The 21,369-nt window shown below is 39.9% G+C and overlaps 1 protein-coding gene across 13 annotated transcripts in view; it reads left to right on the top strand.

Annotated features, from left to right (window-relative positions):
* TRIP12 (thyroid hormone receptor interactor 12) overlaps positions 1-21,369 on the top strand; it is a 142,401-nt gene that overhangs the window by 36,679 nt on the left and 84,353 nt on the right. For 6 of the 13 annotated variants that reach the window (XM_056121996.1, XM_056121980.1, XM_056121965.1 and 3 more), the window contains exons 2-4: positions 57-203; positions 13,620-13,745; positions 14,513-15,315. In XM_056121996.1, coding sequence (XP_055977971.1) covers positions 106-203; positions 13,620-13,745; positions 14,513-15,315 — 1,027 coding nt within the window. In that variant the 5' untranslated portion in view covers positions 57-105. The remainder of the gene's footprint in view (positions 1-56; positions 204-13,619; positions 13,746-14,512; positions 15,316-21,369) is intronic. The other 7 variants (XM_056122040.1, XM_056122046.1, XM_056122035.1 and 4 more) reach the window with 2 other exon arrangements.

Raw genomic sequence — 21,369 nt, 5'->3', positions numbered from 1 at the left:
TGCACCATGTACATCTGATTTTTTTTTCTTGTTTTTGTTTGTTTTTCTCCTTTTAGTGAATGGTAGTGTCTAGAAAGGGTATGTCCCTTCAAGAGAGAGGTGCCAATGTCCAACCGGCCTAATAACAATCCAGGGGGGTCACTGCGACGTTCACAGAGGAACACCGCCGGGGCCCAGCCACAAGACGACTCAATAGGAGGAAGGTAGGTACTTAATGATAACTTGAAAAGAGATTGGAATAAAACATTTTAAGTCCAAGACCGAATGGTTTTCAACAAATGACTACATTTTCTCCTCACTTTTTTGGAGCCAAGAAGCAGGACTGGCATTGAGAGCAGTCCTTAATTTTGCCCCAGATATGTGAGGCTTAAAAAAGTAGTTCTGTCATGAACATCAAAAATTGAATCTAAGGATGGTTAGCTAGTTATTGGAGTGCCCTGTTATTCGCCCTTTCTCTGCACTACCTCAGCACCTACTGCACAACAGTACTTTTTTGCCATTTGTGGTCCTTTTTGATCAGAAGTTTCATTTGTCTTAAATTTTGATGGTAGCTTTTGCGTTTTTTCCTCATCTTAATTTGACAACCTGGCTGCTGGGGCAGTCTAACTTGTTTAGACATCAATTCTCATCCTTTTGTCAGTCTAACGTACAGCTAGTCTTTAAATTGGAGTCATACAGGAAGTAGCATGAGAGATCAGGTGTATTCTCTTGCATGTGAAATTCTAAGTGTGCTTTTAGCTATTTTATTTGTAAAACACGAAACTTGCAAGGACTTATTCTAATCTGTGGCCCACTCATGTTTACCACTGTAATAAACAGTGGTTAAATTTAGCATTCTGAGGCAATACCATCTCTGTATTGTTAAGTTTTTAAGTGTCATAAAAAAATTAATGGGAGCCCATTCTTGACGTGAGGCGCTTACATAAGTCTTGTGGGCTTTGGACTAAGACTGCTTAGTTGGCATTAACCCTGCCATTAACTACTACCTGTGTCCATTGATAAATCTTTCAGGAAAACTCAGGTTTCTTAGTCAGAAAGGGGAGTACCCTTTTCATAGAATAACTTCATCATTGTATGTTAAACAGAATGCTTATTACAGAGTTGTTCTGAAGCTGTTTTCTGCTTTTTTACATTGAGATTATTCTGTTGAGCAGCCACACTTAACGTATGCTGCTAATAAAAACTATCCCCCGTTAAAGAAATATTATGTATTTATTTTAGAGAATTTCAGAACTACAGGAGAAATATAAAGAAAAAGTATCACTCCACAATTCCACAAGTAATCACTGGTTACATTGGATTATTTCTTCTTTGTCTTACTTCCTGCGTGTATGTGTATATAATATGCATGTGCATGTATTTGGACATGTCATTTACACCTTCAGAACAGCTGAGGTGTTAAACAAAATCATGCGTAGGTGACATGATTAACAAACATTTTGGGCAGTCATAGCATTTTGCTCCTAAAGTCCAGAGTGCTGTTTCAGCAGCAGCATTCTCTTTTTTATGTTAGTGCTGTATTAAAAAAATGCTGTATTGTGTGCTTAAAATATGAGTGGGTGACAAATGAAAGTAGTGAATAGTGCTTGAGAGACATTGATTGAAATGATGAATTTGCAGTAAAGATGGAACTCACTTAGATTTGTAGACTGCTAAGTCTTCTGTTGCAGTTCTTGTGTTTAACACTCATCAATTGTGAAGGAAAGAAAAAGAATCTTAAAATGTGTTAGCACATTCCAAAGACTGCAGTGTAAAGTGTATTTAGGGATTTGGTAGCTTTCATATCTCCTTTGCTTCACCTTAACCCCATTTTATTTATTTTAATGTAGGAGTATTGCTGTTTATTTAGCCATTGATTAGGCTGATTGAATTGCTTAGCCCCGTTTTAGCACTCAAATTTTCAACTTTTATTTTTTTTTAAAAATACAGCCCCAGAAAAACTTATTCTCTTGTGTCATTCATCAAGATTTGTTCAAAAATAGCACTAATTTTTTTTTTTTTTGCTTTTTGGGTTACATCCAGCGATGCTCAGGGGTTACTCCTGGCTTTGCACTCAGGAATCACTCCTGGCGGTGCTTGGGGGACCATATGGGATGCTGGGAATCGAACCTGAGTCATTCGTGTGCAAGGCAAACGCCCTACCCGCTGTGCTATTGCTCCAGCCCCAAACATAGCACTAAATTTTTAAATAACAATTGTATGACTACAATAATATAATTTAGAAATAACTTTGAATATATAGATTTTTGTTACTTTTATGTGGATGAATATAATTTTCAGGATAGAGTAATGTAGGACTTGAGCCCCCAAATCTTATAAGACTAACCAAGAATGCAGAGTAGTAGATGTTTGCTCCTGGATTTTATTCTGCCTTAGATAGCTTGAATGAATCTCAGAATTGGAAGCTATCTTTTAATCAGATTCAAGGCTCTTTAGTTGTATTACCTAAGATGTAACTGCTAAGATCTAGTCTCTAAGTAAGGTTTGGGACTAATTGGGAGAGAAGAATTTTAACCTTGGTTCTCTCTTCCTGATTCCTGTTAGAATTTCTAAGTAAAATGCAGTTTTTGTGACCCTTGTCTCCTAAAATTGCCGCTTTTGGGGGTGGAGGAGTGGTATAGGGAGTGTTCAGGCCATCCTTGGCAGTATTCAGGGGCTGTTCCTGGCTCTGATCAGGGACGATATGCAGTACTGGGCATTTGAACGAGGGTCCAGGCCTCTGTGCCTGTATATGCAAGGCAGGTGCCTTTCCTGCTCTATCTCCCCATCCTCACCTTGGTCTTAATACATAGGTGTTCATATTGATGGTGATTCAGATAATGGCAAGAAAGGCATTTAAATAAGCACAGCAGCATTGAGTGTTTTAAGTTTAAAGCATAGTCGTTTAGTTGAGACTCGCAAAACCTGTGACACATGTATTGTTTTTCCCTACATGCTTTTTCTTTTTGTCTTATTCAGCTCTATTCAGTATGTAGTTACTATCTGATGTCTTAGCTCTTAACTCTTCAAGAGTCCGTTTTTTCATTGTTAGTTACTGCACAAACCACTTGATCCATATGATGAAGGATGCAGAAGGATGTAGAGAGAGCTTGAAATGCTTCATCAAAAGTGTTACGTCTTTCTCTTCAGAACTCAGTTATACCCACATAACAGTTCATTGTTTTGACCCACTGTTCTTTTTTTCCTAATTTATGTTGCGTTCTCTGTGTTGCTTTCTTCCTGAGACCACACCTCCCTACCCCTTGAATGAAGGGGGATGTGTGTGTGTGCACGCACGCGTGTGCTCAGTCATGCACATAGCAGATTAAACCCAGGATCTCTCACATACGCAAGACAGTGCTGTATTGCTGAGCTTAAGCTACATCCCTGACCCAAGGTCACTTAAAAAAAACAAAAGACACTTATAAAAATTACCTATTTTTGGACTTGACCATACAAGTAGTGCTGAGGAACCAGGATCATGTGGAATGTAGGAATCGAACCCAGGTCAGTTGAGAATAAGGCTAGTGCTCTGCCAGTTGTAAAAGAAACACACTGTCACACTGTCCTCCTGTTGTTCATCGATTTGCTCCTGCAGGCCCAGTAATGTCTCCGTTGTCAGACTTGTTGTTACTGTGTTTGGCATATTAAATACGTCACGGGGAACTTGCCAGGCTTTGCCGTGTGGGCGAGATACTCTCGGTAGCTTGCCAGGCCGTCCAAGAGGGGTGGAGGAATCGAACCTGGCTTGGCCGGACTGGCTGCACACAAGGCAAACGCCCTACTGCTGTGCTATCATTCCAGCCCACAAATAAATAAAATTTAAATTCTAGTTCCTCTCCTTTATCTGTTCTTTGATATAAATTACATTGTTATGTCCATTACATTTGACTGTGATTTTGATTTTACCAAGTTACTGGCAGTACTTAAGATATTTTTCAGTATTGAGAAATCATCTTTCAGAAAGATTTAACCACTTTATCCTTTTTTTTTTAAATTAGCCATATACTTCTACTGATGGCTTTGGACATTGTCCATTTTTCATATCTTACTATGGTATATCATTTTCTAGAAAAGTCTGGAAGACAAGATTCCTTTGGTTAAAGTGAGTTTCTATAATGTCTGTAGAGTTTTTTCCCATATAGTAGCCATTTTCATTTAAGAGCTTGTATGTGTCTGTCATCTTCTAAAATTTAGAGATGACTGTTTAATTAGAAACAGTAGTCTAATTTTATTACTTGTATGGTTTGTAATTTATGAAGTTAGAAAAGAGAATGGAATTTATTAGCTTTTCTTCCTTTGCCTTCTCCACCCCAATAAGCTTTCTCCCTTGGTTCTGTTTTTTACACTTAACTATATAATTTATCATTTGTTACGTCAAAGCCTGGCAAGCTACCCGTGACGTATTCAATATGCCAAACAGAGTAACAAGTCTCATGATGGAGACGTTACTGGGCCCGCTCGAGCAAATTGATGAACAACGGGAGGGCAGTGGCAGTGGTAGTGGTTTAAGGAAATGCTTGAATCCAAGTCCATCCTCCCCATTCATTAATTTTTTTCGTCTGTGAAGTTTTAATCATTATGAAGTACTGAGTATGATGACCAGTTGTGAAATCTTTATGACTTGGCTTTTTGTTTTACACTGTCAGGTGGTTTGGTTTGGCTTGGTTTTTTGGTTTTATGAGCCACATTCTGCTGTGTGCAGGGGTTGTTTCTGACTCTGCACTCCTGATGGTTATTCCTGGTGGTGCTCAGGGCACCACAAGGGGTCCTGGGGATGAAACTTGGGTGGCCATGTGCCTACCCGCTGTCCTATCTCTCTTGGCCCCTCTCTTTGTCAGATTTTTCAATGCTAGCAATAATTACATAGAATTAGATTAGTATTTTTAATTTTAAAATGTTTCAGAAGGATGGGTTACAGAAAAGCACAGAAAAAAACATCCCAAAGATAACTCTTCTCATATTTTGATCCTATGTTTTTAAAACACAAATTAACAGAGAGGAGAGAACAGAGAGAGCGAGCAGTGTTTTCTATGATTACCTTGCAGTGGTTGCTTAATTGAAATGTTTTGTTTCAATGTTTGCATTTTAGATATCTCAAAGATAGGTTTCCTGGAATGAAGTTGATAGGCCAAAAGGTTCTGTAATTCTTTTCAGCTATCTGGTTTTTGTTTTGGTGCCAAGGATCTCTCATGGAAAGCATTCACTCTACTGTTGAGGTCCGTATTTTAGGCTTGGTACCAAGGAGTTAGTTATGGTCAGCTGTTTTCAAATAATTTTTCCCCCACAATTACCCATTATCAAAAAAAAATTTGCGCGCTCTCTCTTTCTCTTTTAATAACCAGTTTTCCATTATTTTGCCAAATTTGATTAGGGAAAATCACACTGATATTATTGGTGTTTCTGTATCAGTAGCTTTAATAACATTGAAAAGTGATATAAGTTGTGAGACTTCAATGAGAATACTTTGGGTTGTGAATGTATTAATACTTTTGTATGAGTTACTGATCTCTCATTGTACCACTGTGTAGAGAACTGACTGTTTTACCCATTCAAATTGTTAGTGCTCTTCTTGAAACAGTAACCTCCAGTTATGGAATAATTTCTCCCAGTTCTCCCAGTTCTCCAGTCAGGATTTTTGACTGATGGTATTGGAGATGAGTATTAATCATTCGCTGGGGTAATCCATAGACTCCCATCTTTATTCTTTGGGTTTGAGGGGGAGGGGCATAGCTGGCTTCTCCTAGTTCTCTTGGAGGTACTTGGGGAACCATCACTACCAAGGGTTCTGCTCAGGACTTCTACATACTCAGAACTCAGGTACTCTTACAGGAGCAAGAGGTTGTGGGGAAATTTTTATTCTTGTTCGTTTATGTTGCTTCCCCAAATTCTATACAGTATGATGTATGCTTGGGCTTGATGTATTCTCTTTATTCTTGTACCCAATTAGCTAGCTTAGGTGCTTTTTAAAGTTTTGTTTCTTTTGGGATCCTTTTGTCCCTTAGGCAGATGGAAGTTCAAACTTCATGAACTATGGGGGCAATATATTTTGGGTTATGTTTTGGACAGCTGAGCCGGGTTCAATTGTTCCACCCTGCTCGGAGAGCTACTGAGAGTATCTCGCCCTCCCCGTGATGAATTCGATATGCCAAACACAGTAACAACAAGTATCAAAATGGAGACGTTACTGGGCCCGCTGGAGCAAATAGATGAGCCACGGGAGTTCAGTGTGTGTGTGTGTGTGTGTGTGTGTGTGTGTGTGTGTGTGTGTTTTGGGGGTTTCTTGATGCTGATAGGGACAACAGGGCTGTACCCTGTGCGTAAGAAAGGCCCTGCAGGTATCGATGGCTGGGTCCTGTCCTGTACATGCATGACAGCCTTGTGCTCGGCCCTAGGGCGGGGATATCAAGAGGAGACTGGTGTGATAGGAAAGTAACTCCATTGTTTCTCCTCGCTGTTCGAAAACAATTTTCCTTTTTTTTTTTTTGCTCCAGGGGCAGTGTTGTGTGCCGAGGATTTAGTCCAGGTTTTCACATGGGTATAGCATGGCTAGACAAATGAACACATTTCTGAAACTTATTTGAAATCACTTTTTTTTTCTTTGGCTCTTTGAGTCACACCCAGCCATGCTCAGGGGTATTACTCTTGGGTCTGCACTTAGGAATTACTCCTGGCAGTGCTTGGGGAACCCTATGGGATGCTGGGAGTCGAACCCAGGTCGGCTGCGTGCAAGGCAAGCGCCCTACCCGCCGTGCTATCACTCCAGCCCCTGAAATCACTTTTGAAAAATAATTCATTCTAGAGTTAGCCAGGTTAACTTGTAACTTGCTCCTTTGAATCCTAGTGAATCTTACTGTTTTAGGTAACACTTGAGTTTTAGGCACAGAGCCAAGCACGTGCTTAAATTTTTTTTATTTGGTTTGGTTTGGTTTGGGCCACACCTGGCAGTGGTCAAGGCTTACTGCTGGGTTTGCATTTAGGTTGGCCGTGCACATGGCAAGCGTCGTATTCGCTGTACTATTTCTCCAGTTTCTTACACTTCTATTTGTTAGTGCTGTCTGGAAATGCAGAGAAGAAAGGCTAGTTTGTCCTGTCTGCCTGGGCGGAGGGAAAGATTGCCCAGGGTTGTGATAACAGTGCCTGGTGTCCTTGGTCAGAACAGTAGCAGCAGCTACTTTAGGTTACGCATGTTTGACTCTTAACAGTACCCTTTGTTCTTTGTTGACTAAGGCAGTAAGTAGCTTAGATACTTTATATTCTTCTTTAGTTGTATTCCTTGTTTTAATCAACAAATGTGAACCTTTTGTCTAAATTCATATCATAAGCATATTAGAAACTGAGGTAATTCCTTTTACCGAGTATTCTCTCTTGGTTTCTTTCTTCTATATGGAGGGGATTAGGTGTTTCACTATTGCTTTAGTTTTTTAGGAGTGGGGTGGACAGTTGGTTCAGCCCAGTGATCCTTCTGACTGCTGAGCAATCATGCTTTGTAGTGTTTAGAGAACTGTATGTGGTACTGGGGATCGAATAGGGGTCGGCCACTTGACCCCTGTACACTCCCAGGATCTTCATATCACTAAACCAGTCTCAGAATGCCTTCTTAGGATATCCTTGTGACTACAAAAATAAGTATATACAAACGCTTCAGTAATTCAGCAGCAGGTTTGAGTATCATGAGAAGCTTTTGGGGGGTGGCAGGTTAGGGGAATCACGGGGAAAGCAAAAGAAAAGCCAGGAGGGCTTCATTCCAGAAGATTTTTAAAAAAATCACATTTTCCTTTCTTTCATCCCATTTAAATACCATCTCTAAAGCATTGAGTCATTTATTTTGAGCTGGATTCAATTCGGGTCAGAAATACCTCCATGAACAGGAGAAATTTCATAGCTGAGTATCTAGGTGTTTTTACTCTGACCACTGACTGAGCCCCTAAGGATAGCAGGTTTGGGGATTTAGGGAGACTGAAATGCCCAGACTTCATGTGCTTGGGAAAAGCCCTGTTGCTTGCTGTGTGTGGTGTCTTACTTTTCTATCGCTGCCTTTGCCTGTACTCTGTGTTTGACCAGGATCATCTTTTTCCTCAGGTATCCATCCTTTACCGCATGGTACTAGTGACTGGCTGTAAAGCCTGTACTATTTTGTGAGAAGGAGCGCTCTCTTTGTTGAAAACTTTGTAGTAAAGAGAAGATGGGTTTTGTGAGACTCTGACCTCTTTGATAGAGGGCAGGAACCAACCTGTGTGTTTTCCTGACTTGAGAAGCATTTAAGTTGACTTACTTAAGTCTATTAAGAGAAGTCGTTTGTTTCTCAGCTTTATGGATGCTATTGTTCCCAGTCTTTACTATGTATTAAATAATGTAACATTTGTTGTGATATCTCTTTAAGTGTCTTGGATTGGATACATGAAGTACTGGCAGTTTGGCAGCATCACTGTATGTACTATTGGTACCTAAACCTTACTAGATAAAAGCTTGGGTACATGAACATGGTATTCAGATGATTGCATCTTTATTTGATTTAATAAATATGACAGCTGTAACAGTAGACTCAAGCTATAAGCCACATTTGTATTTCAGACTTCCAAAATACTGTGTGATTGCTGATTTCCATACTCTCTTGGAAGTTTTAATATATTCAGAGGCTACATATGCAAAGCAAATCTAAACTGAGAAGTTACAAATATTTTTACATACGTAATGGCCAGATTTCAGGTGTTTGTTAGGTCCTGATAACCTTTTGGAGTGGCCACACGGGATGTATTTGGGCCACACCTGCCTGCTTATGGCCTGTTTCTGGCTCTGCTCAGGAGACTTGTGGTGCAGGGGTTGAAGCAGGGTCTGCTGCATCTGAGGCGAATGCCTTAGCAGGAGGGGTGCTATCTGGCCAGCCTTGCTCCTATCTTATCTAGGATATCTGAAGTATAGTGTCCTGGATAATCTTCTATTGTATCCCATTATCTATTTCTTGGGGTTTTGTTTTCTGGGCAAAACCTGCTGTACTCGGCCTTATTCATGGCTCTGCACACAAGACCTGAACCTAGTTCAACCAACCACTTGCTCAGCCAGAACCTTGCCAGTTGTGCTGTCTCTCTGGCCTGGTATCTGTATCTGTTTTTTTTTTTTTCTTTCTTTCGGGACCATATCCAGTGGTCAGAGCTTATTCCTATTGGCGTTGTGCTCAGAGATCACTCTTGGAGGGCTTGTGGGACTAAATGCGGTGCCAGGATCAAACCCCTGGTCTGATGTTGGGAAGGCATATGCCCATTGTTACTATCTTTTCAGCTGTGCTAGCATCTGTTTCCTGTACATTTGTTAAATAACCAGTACCTTGCTCTCCTGTTTTCAACATACAGTTGCAGAATATTCCTTAGAGGGAGAATTCTGAAAGTTAAGATCATTGCTTTAGAAGATAGAGTTCTTTGGACTGGCATTTTTTCACAATTAAAAATAGGACTATTGGTTAGATAAGCAACTTCTGTTTTGCAATTGAAATATAGAAACACAAATTGTACAAAGATAATTAGTGAAGTTGTCATTGAAAGAGGGCCTGAGAGATCATGAACTTGCTTGCCTTACAAGATGCAGCCAACCCATTTGATCCCTGATACTACATCCGCTCCCCTGAGCACTGCCTGAGTGCACCAGCAGGAGTATCCCCTGAATACCTCTGGGTGGGCTCAGAAACACCCCCACCAACTTTTTTGTAGCTGATAAAATGTTTGAAGTGAATTTTCCACGTTAATCATTGTAAATTGGTGGTTAATTTAATACATGTATTCTACTGTTTCGATTTTGGGGGCTTACTCCTGGCTTTTTTTGCCCGAGGGTCACTCCAAGAGGTCTTAGGGGATATTAGGCAAACAGAGAATTGAGCCTAGGACGGCTGTGTGTGAGGCAAACATCTTACCCATTATCTATCTCTCTGGCCCGTGAAACATGTATTTTGTAGTGTTGTAAATAAGGCATTTTAGTTTTGGGAAGATAAAAGTATAAAATTTTTATCTCTGTAAGTCTAAGTCTGGAGTTCTAATTAAGCTTTGAATCATTTATATTTGCTAATATGTGCATGACTGTGTTTTGAATATGCCTGATGGAGAAACCTAGTTTCAAAATTCAAGACCTGCAGTGCAAGAAATTTACTCCCTGCAACTAGTCATTGTTCTTGTTTTCTTATTATAGAAAGTGCTTTTTCATAAAAGACTTGATTTATTAAATTATCTGGATTAGAGATGTTTGGTCTTTAATCCTCTTGACTGCCCAAAGGTTTTACTGAACGGTGGCGGTAGTAAATGTAACTAGCTAGAAAAGGACAAGTCACTGCAATTTACCTCTAATAGTCAACAAGAAGCATTTGAGACTTGCTTTCAAGTTAATCTTGAAAAGGACACAGCATAATTAATTTCATTGTTCTGCCACAACCAGTTTGCTCAGTATGAGTTAACCCACATGCATTTGGTAAATAGGAAGTGATGTCAATTTGATGTGGAAATAGTTGGTTCATAGGCATTTTCATTCCCTGCTGTTACTACTGTGTAGAATAATACATAGTAATAGAAATAGAAACAGGCCTTAATATTCAAAAGGGAACTTTGATAATCAGTAGATTATATGAAAAACCTGAAAGTTAACGCTGAGGCGATTTAAAGAAATACAGTGCCTTTGTACCACACTTTGTAAGCAGTGTTGCTGCCTTTGGAAAACTCACAATGTTTACTCCTGAGCTGGAGATACAGTATGGGGTTAAGTGCTTGCCTTGCCTGGGGCCCCAGTTCTGCATTTGCTCTTGAGAACAGACCCTGAGCATCTCCAGGTGTGTCACAGCTGCTCCCACCCGCAATTCACGTTTGTAAGAAGAGTCCTTGGGTTGTGCTCATAATGTATCTGTGGCTGAAAGATAGTGTTTTAAAACATTTTTTCTTACTTGAAAAAGTAGAGTAAGACTCCAAAAGTGAGCCGGTTAGGATTATTTGTGCGAATGTTAGTGTACATATAATCTTTATCATAAAGTTGATGTCTTTACAAAAAATCAGGTGTATTTTTTTTTTTCTGTGCCAAATCTTATTTTTACTATTAACCCACTTATTTTTAGTGGGTAATTTTGACAGAACAAAAGTTTTTGCGTCCTTTTTTTTTAATTACAGTTTTTAGAAACTTTTTAAAGGAATACTGAGTATGAACTAAAAACTCCCGATTACTGACTTTGAACTAAAAACTCCCGATTACCTACTTTCCAACCCGTTTACTTATCTTTAGGCTACAGTTTCTTGAATGGGTCATTCTGGTGCTGTTTTAAAGAGATTGTCGTTAATTCCACTGTTATTTTTGCAAATTTGATTTACGGTGGATATAGATTTTACTGAGCCTCAAAAATTATGCTTGTAAGTAAAAATGTTCATTAAATGTCTGATAAGGTGTTGGTAAAATGAGCAAAATATGGAGACCTAAATACTTAATCTCTGAATAAAATGTCCCATATTTCAGACAGGACATTTTGTGGAGCGTTAATTTGCATTATTCTGAGCATTACTAATGTCTGGGAATAATAAAATAGAGCCCCTCTTGGGAGCCTCATTGTTAGTTTATGATCCTGATAACATCTGAGTGCCCATTTTTGCCATAAGCCACAGGTTGAGAACCTTCCACACATGCATCAGGTCAACCCTGCCTAGTTTGTGAGGTACAAGTTTGACTGGAACAGTCAGGCCCATTTGTTTACATAGTGTTTATTCCTACTTTTGTGACACAGTAAGTATTACCCACATTTAGGAGCGATAGCACAGCGGGTAGGGAGTTCGCCTTACACGCGGCCAACATGGCCGACCCGAGTTCGATTCCTCCGCCCCTCTCGGAGAGCCCGGCAAGCTACCGAGAGTATTCGATATGCCAGACACAGTAACAACAAAGTCTCCAATGGAGACGTTACTGGGCCCGCTCAAGCAAATCGACGATCAACGGGAGGGCCTTACCTTTTTATTACCCTCCACAGAAAGTATACTAAATTTTTGCCTAACAGGTAGTAGAAGGATAATTCATCACAGTTTTACATTGAAACTTGACCTTACTTCCAGATTTTAGCCCATACCCACCCAGCCAACTTCAGGGCCTACTCTCGGTGCAGTGCTTGGAGGACCGTGTTGCAGAAAGTCCATTACACTTGTTCCCAGCCCTAAACAAACATGCTTTTAACCAGTTTTCAGTGAGAATGTCAAAAGTGTCAAAAATGGGGTGGAAAGAAACAGTTCGTCAATTGTTCATCATACCCAATATTGGTGCTGCTATAGAGGCAGCAGCTCTGTCTTCAGAAGCCTGTTTTCTGGTCTACATTTACCCCTGACTAAACATTCACCTAAACCTACTGCTGCCTTTTCCCCACTTCCAAACACCTGTAATGAATTAAAGAATTTATCAGGCTAACTCAATATTAGACCACAAAAAGTAAACATTTCAGAAATTGAGGCCCAGAACTTAGCAGAAACACAACTGAGCTCACGTTGACCTTATACCACCTTTCTGAGTTCCTTTAAGGAGTTCAAAATGAGAGTGCGGACTTTTTTTCTAAAAAGAAAGTAATTTTAGTATTAATGAAGCTTTATTATTAGAATAAGTGGCATATATTAGCCCATACCCACCAGCTTTTCTAGGTATATGCTACTGTGTATATTTTTATTCTTTCTATTGCCTAAATCTAATGCAGCTACCTCATAACACCATTATTATAGGTTAAAAAAAATTAACAGTCTAAAAAATTTCATGACCCTCAAGATTGATCCTAGAATAGTCCTGGCATAAGGATTTGATTCATTATGAATATAACCCTGCTATGTATCAATTACAGAATTTTTTGATCCTTATGTTTGGAAGAGTGAGTGGTAAATTCTCATTCTCTGAGACTTTGATCTTGGTACACTTAATTCTAATTAGTCCTTTGAATTCCTAGCAAATAAGTCTTGATTTCATGTTCATTTGCTATTTAGTGCTTTTAATGATTCTTTATAAGATCAGAATTGATTTTTATCTGTGTCCTCCATAGAACTCAAATTATAAGGTAGAAATCAGGATTCAGTATCTCTGTGTTCATAACTTCAGAATAAAATTTGCTATCGTCACATTATTAAAGTAATATTTAAATCTAATGTCAGGATTTGCTTCTTGCAAAAGCAACATATATGAATATTTGCATTAAAATCTCTGATTTATTTTCTTTAAGCAAGAGTGATAATGTTGCGCAATTTGGACAACTGTTAACAACAACCAAAAAAATAGGTGGACCTCTGGCCTTGTATGCGGCTGACTCAGGTTTATGTCCAGCATCCCATAAGGTCCTGTGAGCCCACCAGGCAGTGATTCCTGAGTGCAGAGCCAAGAGGAACCTCTTAAGCATCGCTGGGTGTGGCTTAAGCCCCCCTTCCCCACAAAAAAACCCCAAAACGTTGGGAACTGATTGAATTTGGGTTCTAAGAGACTGTTTCTTTCATCAGATTATTTGATGGAAAATGCTAATTATGGAAAACTTTGGGTTAAGGGTAGCTTCAGTAATGAAGAAGTGAGTGGCTATTAAAAATTTAATCAAAGTATTTCACTTTCAGTATTGTATTTGCATCTCGTTTTCCTGATAGACTTCTGTTTTGATTTTCTGCTGACAGGTCACATTTAGGGCAGGCAAAACATAAGGGATATAGCCCTCCTGAGAGTAGAAAATCTAATTCTAAGGCACCCAAAGTGCAGTCTAATACTACTTCTGAACTGTCAAGGGGACACCTTTCTAAAAGGTAAATCTTCACATTGCTTATACATTTTCAAGGCACAATATTTGCATATTAATCATTGCCTAATAGTAAGACTTACCAGCTGGTCCCAGAATGTTATGATAATGTATTTTTGTTATTCTGAATATAACTTGTAATTTCACTACTTTGCAGTGAAGTTCAGTGCAACATGCCCAGCAATGAAAATTTTTTATTTGCTCAGAGAGCTTGCATTTCACCTATTAAACTATAAATCATAGACACCTGCAATTCTATTTTTACCATTTTCTTTAATTTTTTATTGTAAGAGCCATTAGTTGTGTTTTTAAGATCTGATTGATAATCAGTCTCTGGAATGAAAATACAATGGAAGATTTGATGGTACTACATGAAATTTTACCATTCTAGAAGTGCCTATGTAAATGCTCATTTAAAGCTTTGACAGAGCAATTGTATTTGTTACTAGAATATCGCATATCCTAGTTTAAACTGGTAAGCATCCTTATCCTTGTAATCACAATTCTTTTGTGATTAGGAGTGTTAGTTTCAGGAAACTGTAGGTTAAAGAATTAACCCAGTTTTCTGATTTTTACCATTTAAGTCATGCCAGGTATTTTAATTTCTTCAGTTTTGAATCTTTTGGAAACCTAGGTTTATTTAGTACTGGACTTAATCAGGAAAATGTGGGCTTGTTAGAAAAGCACAGTATCAAGGATTTGAAAAGTTAAACATTATACTGTGGTTAAGTGGTGTCAGGCTGATATTAACTCTCTTTTTATCTAACCTCTTAGAAGCTGCAGTTCATCATCTGCTGTTATAGTTCCACAACCAGAGGATCCAGACAGAGCCAATACTTCAGAAAGGCAAAAAACGGGGCAGGTGCCTAAGAAAGACAATTCTCGAGGAGTGAAACGCAGTGCTAGTCCAGACTACAACAGGACCAATTCTCCTAGCTCTGCGAAAAAACCCAAAGCACTTCAGCATACTGAGTCTCCGTCAGAAACGAGTAAGCCGCATAGTAAGTCAAAGAAGAGACATTTAGAGCAAGAGCAACAACTGAAATCTGCACAATTGCCATCAACAAGCAAGGCTTACACCAGAAAGAGTGGGGCTGCTGGTGGTTCACGAAGCCAGAAAAGAAAGAGGACCGAGAGTTCTTGTATAAAGAGTGGTTCTGTGTCTGAATCAACTGGTGCCGAAGAGAAATCTGCAAAACCTACCAAGCTGGCTTCAAAATCAGCCGCCTCAGCCAAAGCTGGGTGTAGCACCATCACCGATTCTTCTTCTGCTGCCTCGACTTCCTCCTCCTCTTCTACTGTAGCCTCGGCCTCCTCCACTGTACCACCAGGTGCCAGGGTGAAGCAGGGCAAAGACCAGAACAAGGCCAGGCGTTCTCGTTCGGCGTCCAGTCCCAGTCCCAGAAGAAGTAGCAGGGAAAAGGAACAGAGTAAAACTGGTGGCTCTTCAAAATTCGATTGGGCTGCTCGCTTCAGCCCTAAAGTTAGCCTTCCTAAAACAAAACTGTCTCTTCCAGGGTCTTCTAAGTCAGAGACATCAAAACCTGGACCTTCTGGATTACAAGCCAAATTAGCAAGTAAGTTTATGGGAAAATCCTTTTTTTTTTTTTTTTTTTTTAATTTCTCTTGCTCTTGACTTTTCAAGGTGGTTACACGTTGTTTTCCAGTGTAAGGTATTAAAGTCTTCAGTTATTAAAGTCTGTATCTGTTTTACATTATATACTTGGAAGCATGTTTAATTCTTTTGGAGCAGTTAAGGAATCTGTCTTCGATTAGAATCAATTTGTAATCTTTCAGTGCCCATGTAACATGTGTTACTTCTGGTGTTTCTTAATTCTAAGATGGGGCATCAAACTTGTAACCATCATTTGCAAAGTTCTTGTAGTTGTGGGTGGCTGGTGTGCTTCTTTGTCGGAGAGCCTGTTCTTTTTGGAGTATTGCCACTCTTTCCTCCCCCACCCCCGCCCCTATGATCTGGTTTTGGGAATAGTACTGACCCAGTGCTTGTGGTGCCATGCACTGCCAGGGATTAAATTCATAGGTCCCGCTCACATGCCAGAGTGTGTGCTTCAGCTTTGAGCTGTTTTCCCAGCCCCGGGATTCTTGATATATGGAAACAACTGAACTAGAACAAAGGTACTGTTGTGAAACTAATTTTCATTCACATACAATATTTAATAACCTTTAATGAGTTTGCTACACAAATGGAGTACCTCTTAAGTAATACACACTGCTCTGGGAGTGAGCTAAATGGAGTAGAAAGAACTAATGTTCGAGAACAACAGTCCCAAAGCAAAATGAGAAAACAGATCAGAGAAAGACGTTTGGTATCTGGGCATATTTGAATGCCACCTCCACCCCTCCAATACATACATAGCCCCCCAAGATTTTTGGGGATTTGAATCTTCATCTTATTAGAACTGATTTATGATTCTCTTTAAGATTACTAAAGTATTTTGTTTATTTAGAATAATGCAGGACTTAAGTTTTTTCTTCTTTGAGCCTTCATAAAAATGTTGAAATCCAGAGTTTACTGTGACTGGAACTTTGGTTATTGAAAAGTTTTTAAAATAGTGTTAGCTAGTAGTACTCTTGTCAATGCTTAACATACAACACATTAGTACTACTAAGAGCTCTTAGTTCGGCTCCAAACCATAATTCCTTTTGTTGATTTTATACTAACTTGGGAAAAAACACATCTATTCAAAGTGCCAGGGATTTTACATATGAAAAGTTATATGCAAAATATGCATGATTTGCGTACAATTTTTAATGGTGCTTTGCAGTAGGTACTGAGTCTGTATTTAGCATGTAAAGTAACTTGCTCGGCAACAAATCTCCTACATGTCAGAATTAGAATTTGGAGATCAGGTTTGTGTGACTTTGAAGGCATTAATTTTCTTCTGTCACTTAACTTTTTTTAATGGGTTTTGGGGATTTTTTTTGGGGGTCTTTGGGGCCATATTCAGCAGTTCTTAGGACTTACTCCTTCTGTGCTCAGGGCTTACTCCTGGTGTGACTTGGGGAACAATATGGGGTACCAGGGACAAACCTCAGTTGACCACATACAACACTCTACCTGACACTTTGATCCCTTCTGGGTCACTTTCAACTCTGTTGTTCCCTATTTACTGTTGCAGTGTATTTGAGCTATTAAGAAGTATTAAAACACTGAGGGGGTGAAAATTTGCTTTTGGACCACGCCTGGTGGAGCTCAGCTATCACTCCTAGGATAGGGTACTGTCACTCTGGCCCTTGAGAGGATAAAATTTTATTTGATTCTTCTTTATTGATACTGATTGATTGATAGGGGTGAATATACCTGTGGGCCCATACTGTAAATCATTACATACCTGTTTCTCAAGTAACTGATAAACATTCAAAAAACAGAATTACTGTATTTTGTAGTACTTTCCATGAATCCTCTCATTTACTACTCATCAGTCCTGTATGGTGCAGGAATATTCTAATATTTCCATCTTATAGGTAAGGAAACTAGGAGCAGTGAGTCATTTACTTACCTGATGACAGAAAGTGGGGTTACCAGGAGTCACCCAGGGCATATGTTTCCAGAAAGATCCCAGTGACCCAGATAGTCCCCTGAGCACCACCAGGAGTAAATCCTGAGCACAGCTGGGTATGGGTCCCTCGTGCCCCCCACTCCCCTTCAACAAAAAAAAAGCAATTTTAGAGTAGGAAGCATAAGATTTGAGAAGAATGGATGAACAAAAACTTGGGATGGCTCTTTGAAGTCAGAGGAGAGTGAATTTTAGTCCTGATCAGTGTTAATTTATGCTTAATTGTAGCGTTAGTGCTTTGTAAGAAATAGCAATAGGATTAGTAGCAGTTATTGATAATTTTATGGAGCGATAGCACAGCGGGTAGGGCGTTCGCCTTACAAGCGGCCAACATGGCCGACCCGAGTTCGATTCCTCCGCCCCTCTCGGAGAGCCCGGCAAGCTACCGAGAGTATTCGATATGCCAGACACAGTAACAACAAAGTCTCCAATGGAGACGTTACTGGGCCCGCTCGAGCAAATCGACGATCAACGGGAGGGCCTTTACCTTTATTAACGAAATAGAGACAAAGTGAAGGATCCTAAGGGAATTTCTGGGTTTTCAGTTCTGGTATTTTGGGGGAAAGAGCTGGAAATTTTGCATTTGAATTCTGCTTAATTCTATTTTACCTATAGGTAACTATTTTAATAAAGTTTGTAACCTGAGCATATATAATAAAATGGGCTGAACTAAAGAAATCAAGTGAACATACGTGAGGAGACTGGCAGAGTGCTGAGTACATGGGATGCATCACAGAATTAAACAGTCCAACTGAAGGTGTTTGATTGGGAGACCACACTTCAGAGTTCTGCTGTCTCCTGATAGTTCTTGGGAAGTTGGCAAACTTGTGGTTGTCATGGTAGCAGCCTAATTCTAATCTTACTTATTAAACACTACTCTGAAAGCATAAACAAGGAAACAGCAGCGTTGCAAAATTGCTAGTGCCAGGTTCACTAGTGCCATGGTTTGAGGCCTTTGATGATGGGAGGCGGTGCCTACATACCTGGGACCTGGTGGTATGGGGTCAGTAGTCACCAGGACGTCACTGGTAACTGGTTGGGGCACTGTGGGCGAGGTGACATAGATCCAGTTCCTTGAACATGTATGTCACATGATTTACCACTTGTGAGGTAGGCTTCTGATAATATATATCTGTGTATCAGGGATAAAGTGTAAACTAGGGCAAGAGAGAGGTAGCAGGAGTCTGGCTGCTGACCTTCCATCCTTCATTTTACTTCATTTTTCATCCTTCGTCGCAGTTTGAGTCCCCAATACCACATAGGATCTCCCACTCACTCATAGCTCTCCCAGGGGTTACTCTCGGTTATAAAGCCCTAAGCAATAGCTATGCTGGGCTATTGCCTGGTGTCAGCTCAATGAGAGAAAGAACCCTTCCAAATTGGATCGTTGTTTTCTTCAGTGTTTGTATTTGGGCCGTACCCCACAGTGCTTAGGGCTTATTCCTGGCCTTGTGCTCAGATGTGGAACTAGGGCTAGCTGTGTTTTCTAGGGCCCCTCCTTGGCTTTTTAAGAACGAACGGATGTGATGCGAAAATAAAAGCTTCTACTAAGTTATGATTTGTTAGTAAATGACTGTGGTGCAAGACTTTGTACAGTTTTAAAAATATTTTTTTAAGATTATCTTTAGAAACCTTCAGATGAGTTTGTAAAACTTATATCACATTGCAAGTTACTTTTTTAAATTGTAGGTATAACAACAGTTATGCAATGCTTTTTTGAACACTTTTTCGCTGGGCAGATCTTCGGGAGAATCCATTTTGTTGACCGTTCCATAAGATATCTTGCTGTAAATTCTGCTAAAATCGGCATTTTAAAAATTTGACCACATTCTGGTACATTGGAAGATAGCACTGAATTGTGGCTAGTATACTTTGGGAATTGATATGATAATTTAAGACATACTGGGGATGACCTCTCCCATCGTGATTAATTTTGGCTTCTTGGATCTCTCCTTGTGGGGCTCAGGGATCAAACCTGGATCAGTTGTGAGCAAGGCAGTTGCCTTACCTTCTGTATTACCCTGGTCCCGCAGTGTGATATTTTGGCAACTGTTAAGAGACTAACAGGTTCCTGGTGAGGAACTAGGGCTGGCAGGGAGACCAAACTACTTTTGATTGGCTTCCTGAAGCCTTCTGGCTTGCCAGCTGCAGTTGATCAAAATAGCTCTAGGACAAAGGTCACTCTGTGTCAAAAGTTTTAAGAGTATCACAGAAGGGATCCTGTTATGTGACAGTCCATTAGGAAATTATTTTAGCTGTGTGATGTTAAGGCAAGCATTCTTCTGATTTATATAGCATAAGTGTAAAGCTAGTAAAATAATATAAGGGTATAATTGAGTTGTAAAAGTATTTTGTACAGTATTTTAACTCAAATTTGTTAAAAATTAGTTTGTACCCAGCATGTAAGCTACTTTGGTTGGGGTTGTAGAACAAAATGTTTGCATCAGTGAGACTCCTTGTTCAATCCCAGTCACCATAAAAAAGTAAAGTTGAAAAAAAATGAAGTTAGTTTCTAAATAAATCGAGTACAGAGTTTGTTCTGTAGGTGATGGCTTGCGTAGAAATATCAGCAACAGATCAGAACTTGGTGATTGTTATTTATAGTAAAATTTAAAGGTATTATATTTCCAGTCGGCTGTGTTTATTTGCAGGTCCAGTTTCCTCTCCATTATTTAAAGTGGCATCCCGGGCACATATTAGCATAGTCAGCAATAGTTCCACACTTATTTCCAGCTTGAGTTTCACACTCAAGCTTGGATGCACTTGCTGTCATTATTCGACATAGACAAGTACAACGCAGATGCCAAATTCTGGGAAGGCAATCGTGCTTAGTTTAGAGGACTTCTGAGACATGGCGCTGCGAACCACTAGCATGGCGAGAGAAAACAAGAATTGGGTTGTGGCCTTGCTCTTCAAGCTTGTGTTCTCACTTGAACACTCTTGCTTGTTGGGATGTGTTTTTGCTTGCCTCTTTCCGTTCTAGAGAAGCCTGTGTTCTTTTTCAAACTCGTTCTTGTCCCTGTCTCTCTCTTGCCTCCCTCTCTCTCCCCTTATATCTTTCCAAATAAGTTTCAATTAAAACTTCCTTGTTTTAATAAGTTTCAGTGAAAACTTCCCTGTTTTTATTTATTTTTAGTGTTTTTTTAATTTAACTTTAAATTTCTTAAATGTTTATTTTTTTTTTACTTTTGAAGAAAATGTTGAGTCGTGAGGCTAGTGAGATAGTACAACCTGGTCCCAATTATGGAGCTAAATGTGGCCCCTGGGCCCCACCTCAGGGCCTGAGCAGCACTGTGCCCTTTGGCCCTGTTGGCTGAGAATCATCCTAATCCCTGCCATCGCCCTCCCCCCCCCCATAAATTTAGTTGAATAAGAGAGAATTTAAAGGTCAAGTACTTGATTTTACTTAGTTGTATCTTGTATGCATACTCATCCCTACTGGTTTTAAATAACTGAATATTTTTTTGCTGTCTAAAGAGTGAAGCAGTGGGACTGGAGCAGTAGTACAGCAGGTAGGGTGTTTGCTTTGCATGTGCCCGACCCGGGTTCGATTCCCAGTATCCCATATGGTCCCCCCGAGCACCACCAGGAGTAATTCCTCATTGCAGAGCCAGGAGGAACCCCTGTGTACTGTTTTTTTCCAAAAAGGAAAAAAAAAGTGAGGCAAGAATGGGCCAACAGGTAAGGGTAAGGCATTTAACTTGCACAGTACCAACGTGGCCCGCTTATCCCATATGGTTCCCTGAGTTCAGAGCCAGGAATAATCTCTGAGCATTACTGGGTGTGACCTGAAAACAGAACAAAGAGTTCAGCCAGGACCATAAAGGAAGAGGATTCTGTGTTGAATTTTTGTATTATAAGGCCATGGGCTGGTTTTGAACCATCCAGGCCAGTAGTTCAATGCTAGTGGACCCTGTGAAACTGGGGGTCACCTCTGTCACCCACCTATGAACCTTCAGGGCTGTTAACCTGGGTTGCTGCTGTTTGAATCAGCTCAGTGTGTATGCATGGTAACCCCTATGCTCTATCTCTGTCCCCTGTGTGTTTTAAATT

The sequence above is a fragment of the Sorex fumeus genome, unplaced genomic scaffold, assembly GCF_029834395.1.
Source record: "Sorex fumeus unplaced genomic scaffold, SorFum_2.1 ptg000005l, whole genome shotgun sequence".
NCBI lineage: Eukaryota > Metazoa > Chordata > Mammalia > Eulipotyphla > Soricidae > Sorex > Sorex fumeus.
The sequence above is the reverse complement of the archived record's forward strand: the minus strand, read 5'-3'. Positions and strand labels throughout refer to the sequence as shown.